The sequence below is a fragment of the Parasteatoda tepidariorum genome, chromosome 5 (genome assembly GCF_982258835.1).
Source record: "Parasteatoda tepidariorum strain Cologne lab strain chromosome 5, Ptep-v5.0, whole genome shotgun sequence".
Taxonomy (NCBI): Eukaryota; Metazoa; Arthropoda; class Arachnida; order Araneae; family Theridiidae; genus Parasteatoda; species Parasteatoda tepidariorum.
In genome coordinates, this window is record NC_141759.1 from 21,345,649 (window position 1) to 21,364,255 (window position 18,607).

The 18,607-nt window shown below is 31.8% G+C and overlaps 1 protein-coding gene across 1 annotated transcript; it reads left to right on the top strand.

Annotated features, from left to right (window-relative positions):
- The first annotated feature begins 8,763 nt into the window (after positions 1-8,763).
- On the top strand, positions 8,764-10,050 carry LOC139426520 (protein GVQW3-like). Its single transcript, XM_071185744.1, has 2 exons — positions 8,764-8,982; positions 9,901-10,050. The coding sequence occupies exons 1-2, from the start codon at positions 8,764-8,766 to the stop codon at positions 10,048-10,050; spliced, it is 369 nt and encodes a 122-aa protein (XP_071041845.1).
- Positions 10,051-18,607: the final 8,557 nt, after the last annotated feature.

Sequence of the window (18,607 nt, forward strand, 5' to 3'; positions counted from 1 at the left end):
TTAAGCATCACCAGGAAGAGTATTCAAATCCGTTTTAGAATCTAGATTTAAAAGAATATTAATTTTTAAAAGAATATTAATAAGAATTTTTGTAAAGATCATCATATCGTTGGGGATCTTCAAATTTTTAAGCAGCTCAAAATGCATTTATAAAAATATGGTATGCTCGATATGCTTCTTTGAAAAAAATTATTAAGTCAACTGGAAAATTATGTCCGCGAAAGTACCAGTATGATATTACTATTTAGTCTTACTACCAATTTATTAAAATTATTGCAGTAATCGGAGCAGTTGGCATTCCTGCATACAGAATTATGTCCGCGAAAGTACCAGTATGCTATTACTATTTAGTCTTACTACCAATTTATTAAAATTATTGCAGTAATCGGAGCAGTTGGCATTCCTGCATACAGAATTATGTCAGAGAAAGTACCAGTATGCCATTATTATTTAGTCTTACTACCAATTTATTAAAATTATTGCAGTAATCGGAGCAGTTGGCATTCCTGCATACAGAATTATGTCAGAGAAAGTACCAGTATGCCATTATTATTTAGTATTACTACCAATTTATTAAAATTATTGCAGTAATCGGAGTAGTTGGCATTCCTGCATACAGAATTATGTCAGAGAAAGTATCAGTATGCCATTATTATTTAGTCTTACTACCAATTTATTAAAATTATTGCAGTAATCGGAGCAGTTGGCATTCCTGCATACAGAATTATGTCAGAGAAATTACCAGTATGCCATTATTATTTAGTATTACTACCAATTTATTAAAATTATTGCAGTAATCGGAGTAGTTGGCATCCCTGCATACTCCGCTTTGTACCATCGCCTCTTACATCAGAGAGCCTCCACACTGTTTCATATAGGTAGTCTGCGCAGCCTATTTAAAAGGTGAACCAGTTGTACGCATATACCCAATTACTATTTTACAAGCATCTGAGAGAAATTTATTATATATATTTGAGAATTGAATTTGTGGTAGTTGACTAGCAGCTAAAACAAACCAATCATACTCATAAATTTAAAAAAATGTCAGACATCTATTTGCTACCACTTTCTTTTTTTTGCTAGATTTTCTATTTAATGGCTCTTTTGTAAACTGGTTTACATTCATAGTAGTCTGATCGGACTACCAGTAAAAAACTTTGTGAAGACTTTCAGTTATAGGAGGCGTTGTTCGTACAGGGATGCCACGGGGGAATAAAAATGTAAAAAGTAGTAGAAACTCAAATCATTTTGATTTAGTTATAATAATTAATTTAATTATTAATTTAGTTACTCTTTAATTCTAGTTTTAATTCCATTAATTTAATTCCTCTTTAATTATTTAATCGTAACTACAACTATGACTTACACTTCAAATTAATCATAATTAAAGCAAAAACTTTCTACGCATTTACTTTCTATAGTAAACTAAAAAGAAAAAAATATGCTGGAAAAATGCTACTTTTAATCTTGATTAATAAAGTTTTGACTTTTATTAGCCGCCCCATTTTGTATTTACAGTCGACCGTGGCAACCTTGTGCTAATGTTGGGTTATCTAGCAATGTTTTTTTGTTATTCTATCCACCATTATAATAATAATTACATAACAATAATAATAAAATGTAAATAATTCAAAACTTCATGTAAAACACATTTTTTTTTATTATCAGGGCTGCCTTATAGAAAGACACATATCAACCAACTATGAACCAAACTCATTAAAAAGTTAGCCCATTTTCTCATTAAGCTCAGCGTTTGATTTAAAACTATCGTTGTTGATATTTAACAATTTTAAATGAGTTTTGAATAAATTCCCCAGTTGATATATTTACACATTAAATGCAATAGTTAAATATGTACTTTCAAACTAGAAGAAAGTTTAAAGAAAGTCATCAGGAAGAGATTGATCGAAAATTCTCCTTCCAATCTTCAAAGAATGTAAGAATGTTGGAACAAACTTTAGATGCAAAAATCGATGCTGTGGTATTCAGCTATCATTTGTATTCTTTTTTCTCAGTTCTTAATCAAAATTATTTCATCGTAAATCTAATTTTCTTAGATAGCACTCGATAATGAGATAAGACACGCAAATGCAATTCTCAAACGACAAAGAACTTTTGGAACGATGGAATATTTCCGCGCACATCACAAAATCGAAAGTCACGATCTGGATGAAATCGGAAAATTAAGATGTTCCCTTCTCAGCTATAAAAGTCTTTCCATTTAGTTTACCTTCCCCCCGACCCCTTTTTACTCATCTTAAAACAAGTTTCAACGTGTTCCTGCTCCAATTGCGTGACCCGAAGGAGAGGACTCATTGGAAAAGATGATCTCGTGAAAACTTATATGCGATTCTCGATATTTAACCACCGAAATAGAGATAGGGTTAAATAAAGCTCTTACCTTTATTTTATTTATTAGAAGAGCCGGGGAGGGGGTGTAAATGGTAAGGGAGTGTGTGCAAAGTGCAGTAATTTATTTATAGGGACAGCAGTTGGGACAGATCTCTGAAAGTACACGTAAGCATCGGGATTCTATGCAAACTCTGTGTTCCTGAGCCCCTGAAAGTGTACATATATATATATATATATATATATATATATATATATATATATATATATATATATATATATATATATCTTTATATATAAGAGAATGGAATAATAGCACATAGCCAATCACAGAAGACTTCTGGTTAGTAACGCACAAAACAGCCAATCAAAATTGAGAGCGCATGTGTGTGAAAAGGTAATAATTTTTAATAAGACTGTCTGCAGAAATGTTGCAACTAAATTTACCAGCTAAATTTTGTTGCGATTTTTATTTTGTGTTGAATGTGTGAAATATATTGAACATAGTTAATACTTATATCTTTTATAAAAAATGGATCGCCGTGAATATTTTAGGCGACATGACATTAACAGCGACATAGAGCTGAACATAATTTAGCAGCACAAAATTACCGGGAAAATAATCGTATTGCTATCAATACGCGACCACAGAGTAATAAATAGGGTAATCTTATTTATAACTCTATGTACGCGACAGCGAAATACACGGCGAAGAAACGTTGAAGAGTCAAGACGCTTAAATGAAAACGAATAATATGGAAAAGAAATTGATAAAAAATATTGTATATGAGGAGGTTTTGTAAATAATTTTTAGTTTTATCATTGTTTTTCCTTACTTTTAATTGTTTTTTACTTACTTTCAAAAAATCGTTCTGCCCGAAATATTAATTAACAGTTCATATTTGTTTGAGATATTTCTTAAATAATGCTTAAAAGTGCAATGATATTTCAATAAAACATTGGAAAATTTCAACAAAACATCGGCCGAAACTTTATAAAATTGCAATGAACCCGATATGAGCAAAACTAATAAACCCAATAAAATGCATTTTGAATCGAAACAAAAATTAATGGAGTAAGCACAGAAAGAAAAGGAAAAAAAAACAACTCACTTCTTCGTTAAGCTTGAATATCCTCAGATTTAGGTGCACCGAATTCTCGAATAACAATGTTCGAATAGAATTCTCGAATAGCTGTTTAAATTTATCATGAATAGAATCTGTGTACCTCCATCGCCACATAAATTCGGCGAAATACGAATCGAAAATGGCGTCTGTGAAACCGGACTGGCGATGACATTTTTTTCTGAAGTCCCTTTTTATGACTGCCCACATACCTTCGATCTTATTGACCGGAAGCAAAAGTAACTTTACCAGCCAGTAGAACTAACGGACATCTAAAATTACATATACCGTTGAACATTTAAAAATAACGCTAAAATCTAAACCAATCAGAGTCACGATTGAGTTTCAACATCGCCCAGCTTGGTGACCAACCGCGATCACAACTTGGCGAGAATCAAGGGGCATCCTCAAATATAGTCTACCCGAGTTAGGCTCTGCCACGCGTGCTTGGGATACGGAGATTAATCTCCGGCTAATGCCCTATAGTAATGTGTTAAATAATATTGCTTCCTCGCTTTATGTAAATTTATAATATTGTTTGTATTAAAATTGCTTTATATAAGTTTATTATGCTGATAATAAGGACCTTTGATGTTTTACAATCCTATCATATTCTCTCCATGTGATGTTGGTGCAGAAAAATTGCCAACTAATCACCAGGAAAATGACTTTAATTTCGTTCGCGAAGCGAACAAAAATGTAATTGCGTAGCAATTATTGGGGTTGGCGAGCGGTAGCGAGCATGGGGCGGAGCCCTCTAGTATGTATATATATATATATTATGTATATATATTATATATATATATATTATCTAGTTATTATATTATATTATATATATATTATCTAGTTATTATATTATATTATGTATATATATTATGTATTATATTATATTATATATATATATTATGTATATATATTATATATATATATTATATATTTATATATATATATATTATCTAGTATGTATATATCTAGTATGTATATATAAGTTAGTTTATATATATATATACATACAGGGTACAAAGTGGATACCGGCCAAATACGACACTCATACACAAACTATCAGTGGATGCCGGTTAAATACGGAAATAGCACACGCAGGGCATCACGTAGATGCCGACATAATAGGGTGCTCGTAACAAAGGGATTAAATCCAGGCACTAGTGACCGCTGGTCAAATAACATGTAATGCGAGTTGCATTATACTATATATACTCATATTATGTATTCTTTACCTTGGCGTAACCTTAACCGTACTTTCGCAACTTAGGTATACAATGATGGGAGCAAGAATATCCAAGTCAGTAATTTTTCAATATCTAAGATAATTGCTATAGTTGAGCCGATTCTGGTGATTCTGAGGTGATTCTGGTTCGAATCTCAGCAATGACTGGTTGATGCGAAATCCGCTCCCAGCTCGCACCCGCCCATAGTACTCCCGAAAAGTATCCTCCATAGTAGACAGATGATTGGTTAGTGTTTCCTTGCTTTCAGGCTATCCGTGGAAGGTTTTCGTGGCTTTTCTCTTCATGTAATGCATATGCGCGTTATTACCATTATAAAGTCTAATCCAAATCCCTGTCTTCTTCATTAGTTTCAAAATTACTAAGTAGCGTAGTTGAACATTAGTAGTAGTAAATCCGAAAACTTGGATCTGCTGTTCAACGACAGTTATAAAATAAAATGGAATAATATGGATTTGCGAAGTACAAAATTCTTTTTATTTCAATTTATTAGAACATTGATACATTTCCTCTGTTAACACAAGGAAAGATTTTTTTCAAGTACCCGACTACCTTTTTAAAGCCAATTTTGAAAAAAAAAATATATTTTCTCTTTCTTATATCTATACATAATAATAAACGCGGCTGTGTGTGTGTGTGTGTGTGTGTGTGTGTCTGTAATCACAATATATCGCCACAGAAGCCTCGCCCAGGCACGAAACTCGACACATAATTGTGTCTTGACATAATGAAGAAGTATTTTTTTTCTTTTTCAAAAATTTGGCTTATTTTTTTCGTTATCAGCCATTTTGTAAGAAAATCTATGATTTTTCGTCTTCAAAGATCCATATTCAAAAAACTATTAAAAAATGCATATACTTTTCTCCACTCCTATAAATGTATGCTAATGCGGACCTTACAATTGAAATATTAATTTTAGACAACTTAAACCAATAATATACGAAGCAATTAATAATTTAATTGTAAGGTTCGCGTTAGTTTACATTCATCAAAGTGGAGAAAAGTTTAACTTTTGTATTAAAAATGTGGCAACATATTCGATACGTAAATAGAACGCTTCACTTTGATATATTTGTCGCTGTTCATAATTGTTATAATAAGTTTTTCTTCTTCTTTCCACGCTCTATTTTTTTTTCTTAAGCGAAGACGATAATTTTTGTAGCGATACAGAAATAGAAATTGATACCATAGAAAATTATATAGAAATAGAAATTGATACCATACAAAATTAATTCGTTTTCGTGTTCTTTTCATGTATTTAGCATTTTAGTTTTTTTTTCTTAAGCGTTGTAGCTATATAATATATAAAATAGGAATTTAATTGTTTTTGAAGGAACGATCACACTTTCCTTGGATCTCTTTGGTTTTTCTATTCTTTATTTTAACAGTTTTTATTAAATGTAATTAGTTATTTTCAGAAAGTTTCAGTTTGCAGGTAATCACTTAGATTTTAATATTGAAATTTCATGATTTGCTTTCATAGTAATTGTTGTTCTAAAGTATTCGTTGACTTCTTAAAAACCCGATTACTGACATGGCAGAACGGCCTTTCCCAAAACTTAGTATTTTGTCAAAGAAAAAGATATTAAGAGATTCTCAAAGAAGAAGAAGGGCCCAAGAAACGTCTGTGGAACGTCAAAGAAGGATGGAACATGACCGAATTTCGACAAGCAATTCTAGAGCCCAAGAAGTATCAGAGAAACGTCAAAGAAGATTAGAAGAGGTTTCAGCTATTAGCCAATGATGATTTCGAAAGCAACTTTTGTACGCTTTTACAATTTCTGAGGCCTTTTTTATAAAAAAAAGAAACAAGTCTCCACCTGATAGTTATATTATAGGTTAGGGTACCATAGGCCTTAGGTTACCATAGCAAAGTTACATCTTCAAACATCCTCAAGAGCTATAACACATCTGCAACAGAACTGGATATGAAGACAAAATTGCAGGACAGGAACACTTTAATTGTCCACTAATCTTCAGATTTCCTGCTATGTTTTAAAAAACTTTATTTGTGAAAACCTTTAGCGTGGCGGACAGCTGGCCGCCTTTGGCGGCTAGTATAAAATAAAACTGTGGATCTTTCCCGTTCTAAAACCTTTCGAATTTTGTTTCTACGTCAAATAAAGCAGAAGTTATTGATGATTTAAAAAACCATCCGTAATTATTAAATTAGGAATATATCTTTTTTAATTTGCCTTTGTCTCATATTTTTGCTTCGGTTATTCTCCTTCATTCTAAATGCAATATTTAAATATATTTTAGTTTATATTCTTGAAATTTTGCAGGAATGTTTTCAATATGTATGTCTAGGAATAGACAATGAGCTAGTAGATTTAACAACTAGTTTTCATTTTACAGCTACAATAAAAATAATTAATCGCAGTTTTCGACCGCTTTTTGTCGAATAAGTTTTTATATTTGCCATAAAATATCTAAGTATTAATATTATGTCTAATGCGCATTCTATTCCCTAAGTTGAATTTATATGAGCATTATAAAGCAAGAATAATGAAAAAAATAATCATTTTAACAAAGTTATGAGATTTTGAAAAGGAAGAAAAAAAATTTTTTTGTCAATTTTAGCCAGTTTTCCTTTATTCCCATTTCTTCTGTATTTATATTATGTTTTAATGTATAATAAAAAGTTTTGCCACAGACGGTAGTTGGGTACCTTATGAGAAAAATATTTAAAAAAAGTTAATAAAACCTAAAGAATAAATGAGGTTTTTAATAATACCAGAACTAAATGAAGTGCTACGTGTAGTTACGCAATCTACTGCAGGTTGGCGAAATCTGCACTATTCTCATCATATATCGAACGGCTTGGTCAACCGAACACTCAATGAATTCACTTGTTTCTGAAATAAATCTCAATATGGTGAGTAAGTCAATGATTGAAACAATAATTATTTAAAATTAGTCGCAAGAGAATTTTGAGGTTGTTTATTTAGGCCAAAAAAATTTAATTACATAATTAAAATGAAATTTCATTTAACATAAATGCATGAAGTAATTTAAAGTAGCATATGAAGTAATATAAATTAATCTGAAATAAAATTTTAAGTTGTTTTTTTTCTTCTTTTTTCTATTGAGTTCTTTTTTTTTCGGGGGAATTTTCTTGTTTTTTTTTCTTTCCTTTTAATTCTTATTTGCTTTTTTTCTTCCGAGACACAAGATAATTCTCAAGACAACGGACAGTTATATTTTTAAATTTTTTTTGCTGTTTTTCCATTTTACGATTTTTTTTTATAGGTTAGCTGTGCACGGAACATCCATCTTCTTTTAAGTACCACTCGCTTTCACTTTCTTCGCTATAGCGACCAAACCTTAATTCATTCGGTGTCTTTCACATGATCTACAATCTCTCCTAATTCTTCTTCTCTCTTCCTGGTGGTTGGCTATCTGCTATTGATGGTTAAATATCTGCTCTTGATGTTTGAATATCTCTATTAAAGTTGATTTTTGGCTATCTGCTCCATTGTTGGCTATCTGTTCCTATTGGTTAACTATCTACTTCTAATGGTTGACTACCTGCTCTGGATCGTTGTTTATCTGCTCCTGATGCTTGAATATCTCTATGGTTCGCTTTCTGCTCCTGATTGCTGTTTACAAGCTGCTGATGGTCGACTATCTGTTCATGATTGCTGTTTAACTGCTGCTGATCGTTGAGAATCTGCTCTTGATGGTTGGCTATCTATTTCTGATGGTTGTCTATCAACGGTTGGTAGTCTATCTAATCATGGTACTTGACTATCTGCTTTCAGATTTTCCTCTTCTGGTTATTTACGAGGGTTATATTTTTTTCAAGGTCCGATTGGTCGCTTAAGGAAAATTTCGAGAAAAATCCGCTAGGTCTGTGTGCAGACGTCTTGCGCTGTGTCTTCAGTTGGCCAGGGTAAAGCGTGGATTAGCGGTTGTCATTTTTGAGTACGTATGGAGCACATAAACATGCTTTGAAAAGTAGATCTCCCGCCAAATGTGAATTGCGTTCAGTCGTTCGATGTCTACATGCTGTAGGAAGCAACGCAGCTAAAACTCATAAACGAATGAGTAAAGCGTACAGAGAAGCGTTCGTGAGTGACAGCAATGTGTGGAAATGGTGCAGGAACTTTGATGCTGGACGCACAGATGTTCATGATGCAGGCGGCCATGGAAGGAAGTCAGTGTCAACCGATGATCTTGTTCAGAGCGTGGATCAAGCGATTCGCGGAAATCGTCAGTTCACAATTTCTGAGTTGAGTGAGTTGATTCCAAAACTGTCCTCGGTAAGCTCTATACTACTGTGAGTGAAAGACTCGAGTACCGCAAACTCTGCGCGAGATGGGTTCCCAAGATGTTGTCTGACCATCACAAAAGTTAACGAATGGGCTCCGCACTAACCTTCCTCCAGCGCTACCATCACGACGGAGATGAGTTTTTGGACAAATTTGTCACAGGAGATGAGGCATGGCTTCATTACAAAACTGAAGAAACACTGGCTAGGAGGACAAACTTTCGCCACAGACAATGAGCTGCAAACACGCGTATAGAATTGGCTGAAAACACAGGCGGCTGCATTTTATGATGAAGGTATTGAAAAATTTATACCACGCACGAAAAATGTACGAATCGGAACGGCGATTACGCCGAAAAGTAGCTTAATGTTGTATCACGTTGTTCCATATAAAATTTCCTTGTTTCTGACTGTGATTTTCTCTACGCGACCAATCGGACCTTGAAAAAAATAGCCCTCATATTTGCTCCTGTATTACAGCCAGGTTGTTAAAAAAAGAACTTTCAATTCGAATTAAAATTTTTTACTACAAGGTAACTAAATACCTTAAGACATAGGTAAATATATACCTAAGTACGTTGGTCCAATGAAATTGTGTTATATTTTTTTATTCAGGTATAACACTACCTGATACATTAAGAAATTTAGGTAATACGAATGCTATTTTTTTCAAGGTCCGTTTGGTTGCGTAGAGAAAATCACAGTCAGAATCAAGTAAATTTCATATGGAACAACGTGACACAACATTAAGCTATTTTTCGTCGCAATCGCCGCTCCGATTCATAGATTTGTCGTAGCATGGTATCAATTTTTCAATACCTACATCATAGAATGCAGCTGCCTGTGTTTTCAGTCAATTCCATACGCTGGTTTGCAGCTCGTTGTCTGTGGCGAAAGTTTGTCCTCCTAGCCTGTGCTTCTTCAGTTTCGTAATGAAGCCATGCCTCATCTCCTGTGTCAAATTTGTCCAAAAACTCATCTCCGTCGTGATGGTAGCACTAGAGGAATGTTACAGCGGAGCTCATTCGTTAACTTTTGTGATGGTCAGACAACATCTTGAGAACCTATCTCGCGCAGAGTTTGCGGTACTCGAGTCTTTCACTCACAATGGTATAGAGCTTACCGAGGAAAGGTTTGGAATCAATTCATTCTACCCAGAAATTGTGAACTGACGATTTCCGCGAATCGCTTGATCCACGCTCTGAACAAGATCATCGGTTGACACTGACTTCCTTCCATAGCCGCCTGCATCATGAACATCTGTGCATCCAGCATCAAAGTTCCTGCACCATTTCCACACATTGCTGTCACTCACGAACGCTTCTCTGTACGCTTTACTCATTCGTTTATGAATTTTAGCTGCGTTGCTTCCTACAGCATGTAGAAATCGAATGACTGAACGCAATTCACATTTGGCAGGAGATCTATTTTTCAAAGCATGTTTATGTGCTCCACACGTACTCAAAAATGACAACCACTAATCCACACTTCACCCTGGCCAACTAAAGACACAGCGCAAGTCGTCTGCACGCAGACCTAGCAGATTTTTCTCGAAGTGTTCCTTAAGCGACCAATCGGACCTTGAAAAAAAATAACCTTCGTAACTTTTCAAACTATTCTCTTTTTCTTCCTCTCGTTTTTCTTTTTTTTTCTTCAAATTTTTCATCTTCTTTTAATTTTTCTCTTTTCAAAGTTCTTACATCTTCCTCCTCTTTCCTGATGTTTGCTTTCTATTCTTTACATTCTTTCGCAATCTCTCTCATCGTCATTCCTCGAACACATTTTTAGCCAAGCGGATTTCATCGGACTGGTTGGTTCTAACCTTGTTCTTGTGCACGCATAGTTTTAAAACATAGACACATGAAATTAAACTTGAATAGAAAAAAATATGAATCTTAGATTTTGCTTGCATTCAATGCGTTTGCTTCTTCTTGAACTGAAAATACTTTGTAAAAGAAATCAACTTTTTTTTGAACGATTTTTTCTTCTTAGTTTTTGTTTCGTCTATATTTTCCGCGGATTTTACTATTTTGACCAAGACTGATGGAACTTGCTGACTCGATGGATTTTCTCTTTTCTTTTTTTCTAATTCTTTATCAGCCTGCCTTGCTTTAGCAATGATTTCAAAATAAAATTCCAGATTTTCTGTTGATCCAAAATCTCTATAAATAGGGTCATCATATTTGGAACTGTCGGGGATTACGTTTGATATTTCACTTTGAAAACCAGCACTTTCCTCCCTTAATTTCTGGGCAGATGGTACATGGGGGGAACTGCTGAAGTTTGGTGCTTTTGAATGAATCCCGGTATTTTCCTCTACTGAGTATTGGATAGATGGTGTCAAGATGGAACTGTTGGGGTTGATATTTAACGTTTCATATGGAATCCCGACACTTTCCTCTGAGTTCTGGAATGATGGTGGGAATGAGGAACTGCTGGGGATGATGTTTGTTGTTTCATATGAAATCCGAGCATTTTCCTCTGAATTCTGAATAGGTGGTGTCAATGAAGAACTGCTGGAGCTGATGTTTGATGTTTCATATGAAAGAAAACCAGCATTTTCCTCTTCTGAGTATTGGATCAGTGATGTCAATGAGGCACTGCAAGAGATGATGTTTGATGTTACAGTTGGGATTTCATCATTTTCCTGCCATGGGTGTTGGTTCTCCTCTTCTAATATTTTTGATTTCATTGCTGGGCATAATTTGAAGAGTCTTTCACGGATGTCATTCCAGTCTATGTTTATTGGATCTTCATCTGATTGGATAAGATTGGGCACTTCGGTTTCTGTGGATGGTGTTAGTATTGGTTTGATGTTGATGCTATTGCAGGATGCTATTGTTTCATAAGGTTTATTACAGTATTTCTCATTTTCAAACACTATGTGGATAGGCTTAAGGGAAGTATTTTTCTTTTTGAATCTGAAAAGTAATTCAAATTTGTCAGCATATCTGTTGTCCATAACTATTAATGTTGCACATAATTATTTTACATAACTCTTCAGTTAAATGCAATTCAGCGTCTTTCACCTTTTTAAATTTTTTGTTCTCAAATATACTTTTATGCGCATATTTTTAACCATTCCACAACTTGAAGTTTTCAAACTCAAAAGTTTTGTTCTATTGAAAGTAGAAATTAAAATTATAAACGTTTTAGGGTTTTCGAATTCAAAAAATTTTACTAAAACTTTTTTACTTACTAAATTTTCTAGAAGTGGCAAATTCTGTTTTATCCCTTTGTATTTTTATGACCGATATGTTTAACAATATATTTATAAACCTTGAAATTATTTGTTCTGAAAATAAAACCTCAAGTGTTTTTACACTAAGTTCTTCAATCATTTCATACGAGTCCTACTGTGGACAGACCATAAGACACGGTTCCCATTAGATCACTGAAGTTGATTATCCCTAGCAACGGTCAAGGAGCTGGTAGGTGATAATTTCGATCAACTTACAAAGATATCGAGGATAAAAAGTATCGGTCTTTGTTAAACTGTTCTAAATGCTCGCACTAAGATTGTCAGGCTACCGAACAGGGGGAGCTAAGCCCTTTTACAGAGGAACAAAGTTAAGACTCCTTATCATCCACAGGAATGTTTCCCAGACCGTTGCCAATAGCCTAATGTAAATGCCTGCTTCTACTACATTACATATGAGATCGCTTTTCATACTTTGACTTCCATAAACAAATGCAATCTAAAGGTTATTGAAGCATCACTCAAAAAAGGATTTTGCGATCTAACATCAATGGTAACATTTTATTAAGACATATAATAGTGCCATAATGGAGCAAAGTTCAAAAATGAAATAATATCAAAAAATTTAAAATAACAGCTTTTAAAATAAATGAAATATTACTTACAACTTGGAAAAGACAATTCTGAAGAAGTTCTTCATGATTAGGATGTTTTTAAGCTGTTTTTGCAGTTTGAAACAGGAAATTTCTTATGGCAATGATTTGTCGGAAAAGTAAGGGATCGAAAAGAAAGACTGCTAACAATTAATACTTTAATTGTTACACTTTATTAAAAAGGTTTTCAAAATATTTAATGCGGTTACATTGTTGTTAATATAATAGTTTGTTAATATAATTGACTAAACCAAGATAATAAAGGTATTGTTGTTAATATAATTGACAACAGTACCCTTATTATCTTGGGCATAAAGTGGTGAATAAGGGAAGGCATGCTGCCCGGCCATAGTTTCAGGGCTATTCACTATCACGTATTTTACAAATATTTTATAGATTGGTAACTAAAAACTGAAACACTCAAAAATTTTTTTAAATGCACCAACATTTTAATGCTTTACCACGAGAGAGCAGGTACAGTCCGCAAAAAAAAACAAACGAATCACCCTGAATAACTTTCGTTCTAATGATCGGATTTTCACGAACTAAGTGTCAATCTTAATGGTTCCTGGGGGTGACCTCAAATATGCTAACTAATTAGTGCTAACTATTAATTAAGTTACGAAATCAGACACAAAAACGTACTTTCTCTGAATAAACATGCATTTTTTATCTTCAAAATATAGGGGGTAGCCGCAATCTGGGAAATGTGGTCCCCATAGTTTGGTCAGGAGAGCGATTCAAAGTTCGTACCCCTTAATGTTAATTTCGCTTTTTGCGTTTTCAGTCATATTTTCAAAACTAATGAAGCAATTCAAAAAAAATTGCACCCACTCATGAAACTCATTTACCCAAAGATAATTTCATGCAAAAAATAATTTTTAATAATTATTTATTTTTTTTTATTATTTAATTAAAGTGAGGATGAAAAAATATTGAATTATAAGGTATGAATTTTTTTATACCATATTAATCTACATATTTTTCAATTGAAAAATCTAAAGTTTCTACTGTTTTTATTTATTAGAAGATGAGAAAAATTAAAATTAATTATTTTTAAAAAAATAATTTGGCGACAATAAAGAAATAACTAATTGGGGCGATTAATATTAAAATGTGATAAACTTCGGAGGAACCTGACTTCGCGCGCGTAGCGTAAAATTTCATTCATATTTTTTTCGCTAATAATCGTTTGCTAATGTTTTTATTTTTTTTTCTTTCACACTATAAAATACGATGTTTCTTTTTTAGTCATTTAATAATTTATTTGCAATTTAGTAAAGAATTTTGAATAAAAAACACTTTATTCAACAAATGTCTAGTTTTAAAAAAGCGTGCTTCTGATAGAATACACCAGATTGTGCTTTTTTAATGTGATTATTTTTAATTTTTTTAATTTTGTTTTTCAATAACTGATACAATTTCAATAATATACATACGTATGCATAGATTTGGAATACTATATTTATCAATTTCTTGAATACATATTTTATAAATATTAATAAAAATACGTAGTCAACATTTTTAAACATCTCTCACAACATCGCAAATTTCTCAACATCTTATAGGGTAAACTAAACAATGAAGGAACACTTAAGCTTAGCTTGCCTTTAAAAAAAATTCATAAAAATTTCAAAATTTGTAATTTTAGCTAAATGATGGTTTCGACATATTTGTTATTAAATGCAAATTATGTAAAAAAAGTTAGATAACTTACATAATATTGCTTTAAGCTTTTGGTGGTTTAAATAATAAGTAGTAAGATGACCAAGTGAAGGAACAGTTCTTACCAGTGAATAAACACTAAATTTTCCAGAGAATGAACACTTAATTTTGAGAATGTTTGATGCTCGTTAGGAATCCATAGGCCACACAAATGTCTAAAAACAAGATTTTTCTTGGAATTACGACATATAACCATAGTTAATGTGGAAAATATTACTTTTTTTTCAGTCATGGAATGGAAAGTAAAATATGTTTGAATACATAATTTAAAAAAAATGTTTTTCGTTTTTTTCTCACAGTTTAATAGTCCGTTCTAAATTATGAATGTTTATCATTGTGTAATCCGATGATGTTTTTATTATTATTATAATTCGATCATTTTTTGTTTACTCTTTTCTCCATATTTTTTAAGCCTTTTTTTAAAATCTTTTTAAGTATTTTTTTTCTCTTCGTCATGAGTAATTTATTTCTTTTTCTTTTGATTTAACCTTCCTCTTTTTTCCAAATTTTTGGCCAATGTAAATGTTTCTTCGAAATTTCTTTTGATTTTCCAGTTCCATTTCCAGAATTCCTCACTGGATAATAAATGAGAAAAAGGAGTTTCGAAGTTTGAGTAAAACCCATCTCTCATTGACTTATATCTAGTAGTTACTTATGAAACCAATCGTTTTTGCTACTAACAATGCCTCAAGAGGACTTATCTCAAAATCAGTTTTCAAGATACTTTCATTATTAATGTTAGTTGTCTCAGCTTCAGAGCCAAAATTTGATTATACAATTGTTCTTTTTGAAATAAATTCTTCAATATTGAGAAAAGCGCAGGCTATTGGATATTTGGGAGATTAAACTTATCTGTCAATGTTCCTTTAAAAATTTGCAACATAATTTGTGAGATTTCCTTCTCAAGCTTCTGAAGAAATAGCGCATCGTTACTCTCGAAGCATGTGTTTTGTTGATAAGTTGTCTTGCTCATTAACTCTTGGTGTCTGTTTTGCATGCATTTGTTACAGTCAACGTTTTCTACATCGAATGAAAAAATATCGCATTTCATAAAAGCATTTTAACTTCATCAGTTGATGCCTCAAATCTTATTTAAAAATGGATGCAAAATTTTCTAGACATATTGTTTTACAATTCTTTTGTTTTCAAGATCTAACGAGATTTCCAAGAATTACGTAGAAAACTAAACCAGAAAATTTGTTTTGAGGAACAAAACTTGCTCAGTTTCAAATTGATATGAGATTTATACCTATCCAGAAGAAGCAAAATTAGGAATTTGATTGCATTTTTAATTAGCCATGGGTAGAAACATTTGCAATATATTTGTAAAATGTTGCTGTGGTCATCGTTTCATTTCATGAATAGCTTTTTCCAATGAAATATGTAGCAGGGACTGATTCTGTAATATCTCTACGAATTCTTCTGTAAGGAGAAACTACCAATGGAGGTACTTTTTCTTTCCTAGGTACTTTAGAATATAAATCCTTATAATTTTTAAGGCCGAAGACTTTTCCCGTTTAAGGTCAGTATTCAACTCTTGTTTCATTCGCATTGTAAATGCAATCACTTTATAAAAGGATGCCAGGGCTACTTCCCTCCTAAAGATTCTCTGAAGTTCTTAAAACCAGTATTTCGAATATTATTCTCTAAGGGAAGTTTTGCCTTTTGAAATTATCTTCGCATTGCACTGAGTTATCGGTGGATGTCACCTTAAAAAAACTTAACCCATTTTTCACCTAGATAATTGTCTTTAAGTGGATTTTTCCTACCAGTTCCCGTTAGGACATTAAAGACGGCAATAGGATAATAATTTAGCTAATTATTGGCACAAAATACTGCAAAGATTCCATTCAAGCTTTTATTATTATATTTAGTTGTTATATTTAGTTAATAAACATAGTTTATTAAGGAGTCTAAGGTATGATGTAATAACTAATCACTACATTTATAAAGATAAATAATAAATTAATTATTATTATAATTCTTTAAATAAATTTAGCAATTAAATTTGCATATTTAAATGAAATAGTTATAGGAACTATTAATACAACATTTAACTGAATTTTAGGAGTCCTCTATGTCGCTGAACTACAAATTATCCAAGTAAAATCATATTTCGCACATACTATTCATTCACTGGGAAATCTATTCTCAGTGAAGGAACATGCCTGTTCCTTCACTGGTTAGAAGTTGTTGTTTTTTTTTATTTTTAACATAATTTTGATTTATAATATGACAAAAAGTACAAGAAAATTAAAATTTTTCTTTTATTTTCATTAACTTGAAAAAATCCCAGAAAAAGGAACGCTTGTTTATACATTGGTTTTTCATCGTTCTGTAATCCAGTTAATAAACACCCCCTAATCTCAGTACTTGCTTATGTTATGATGCTTAAAATAAATAAAACGTAACTTCAATGACCATATTTTGAATTCTTTTTTTCACAATGAAAAGAAAAAGCATTATTATGTGCAATTAATTGTAGTTTAAACGGATAACAACAAACACTGACCTTATAATTTTGTCAAAGAAACAAGGAGTTGAACAGATACTAACAAATTCAAAACTTTTTCCAGAGAAGACTCAAAGACCAGATAACTAAATGCATTGTTAAAGGACTTCCTATTGTTAGGTAGTAAGCTACTCTTACCAATCAATCTAAATTAAAACGTTTAAAATCTTATTTCTAAGAAATATCTATGAAATGCTCCTTCATTTGTTGGTTTACCCTATATCATCCTAATCTTAAAAGAAATTTCCGGAAGTGTATCGCAGAACTATTTTACCAACTATTTAATAAAATTTTAACATTTTAAAATTCTTATTCTTTTCCATTTTACGTTTATTATTTCTTCATTAATATACTCATAATTTTTTTAGAACTTTAATTTAGATTTTCTTTAATTTAGGTTTCCTTTTCAAATTATAGTCAAGTTTTTTTTAAAGAATTATTGTCTGCTAGCTAAGAATAAAACCTTGTTTAGAAATTAAAAACATTCAGCTGTTTAAAATTATTTAATGCAAAACAGCTGATTATTTACTTAGCATACTATTTTTTTGAAAAAAGAATATAAATTATTGATTGTCTTTTTTTTTTGTTTCTTGTGACTTCAACTTAGATTATCTAAAATAGTGTTGATGTTTTATAAGTCAGTACAAAGTGGATAAAGATACCGAACATAAAAAGCTGTGGAATACGTAGCCAATTTTTTTAGTGTCTTAAAATATCTCAGTATCTTAAATGTCGTCCTACTATCTTAGTTGTGAAATTAAATTTTTAATTATCTGACCACGTGTGATTCACTAATTATTTAATTATATCTTTTACTCTTTATGATACCAAGTAGATTTTTTTTCTGATAATATACTAAACTATTTAGTTTAATTTTTTACTTTAGCATGATTTCCAAGATATTATTGTAGTATACTTTGTTATCAGGAAAATGCCTTATTTTGTTAATCAGGAAATACTAAAAATTGAAATTTGTAAGGATTCCGAAGCTGTGCACACAATACACAATTTCCGACCTTATTTTAATAAAAAAATTTTTTAAAAAAAACGTGGCAAGTAGGCTAACATACTTTTTACAGAAACTGTGAAAACTAATTTTTCCTATATTTCGTCAAAAGAGGATAAGAATGATATTGCTCCAAGGGACCTACTCAATAATTTCGCTATTTCCAGAATGAAATCTGTTTGATCGAAATATATTATTCCTTGAAAATTACACGAGGGAAAAATTAACTTTTATTATTTATCTAAGCTTATTCCATTTATTTAATGATAGCGGTATTAAGGTTAAGGATATGCGTCGGAAGCTCCGTTTATTATTATACTATAAATGCATTAAATCATGTAGCTTGAATAATTTATTTTAAGTAAATTATTTAATAATTTTAAGCAAATAAGGGTGTAAAAATAAACTCGATCGAAATACTCCGAAAGTATACCCTGAAATATATGTAGAATAAACTTTGGAATCGATATATAAAAAATACCTTTTCAAACAACTTCGAGTAGGACGGAAACGCTAACTTGT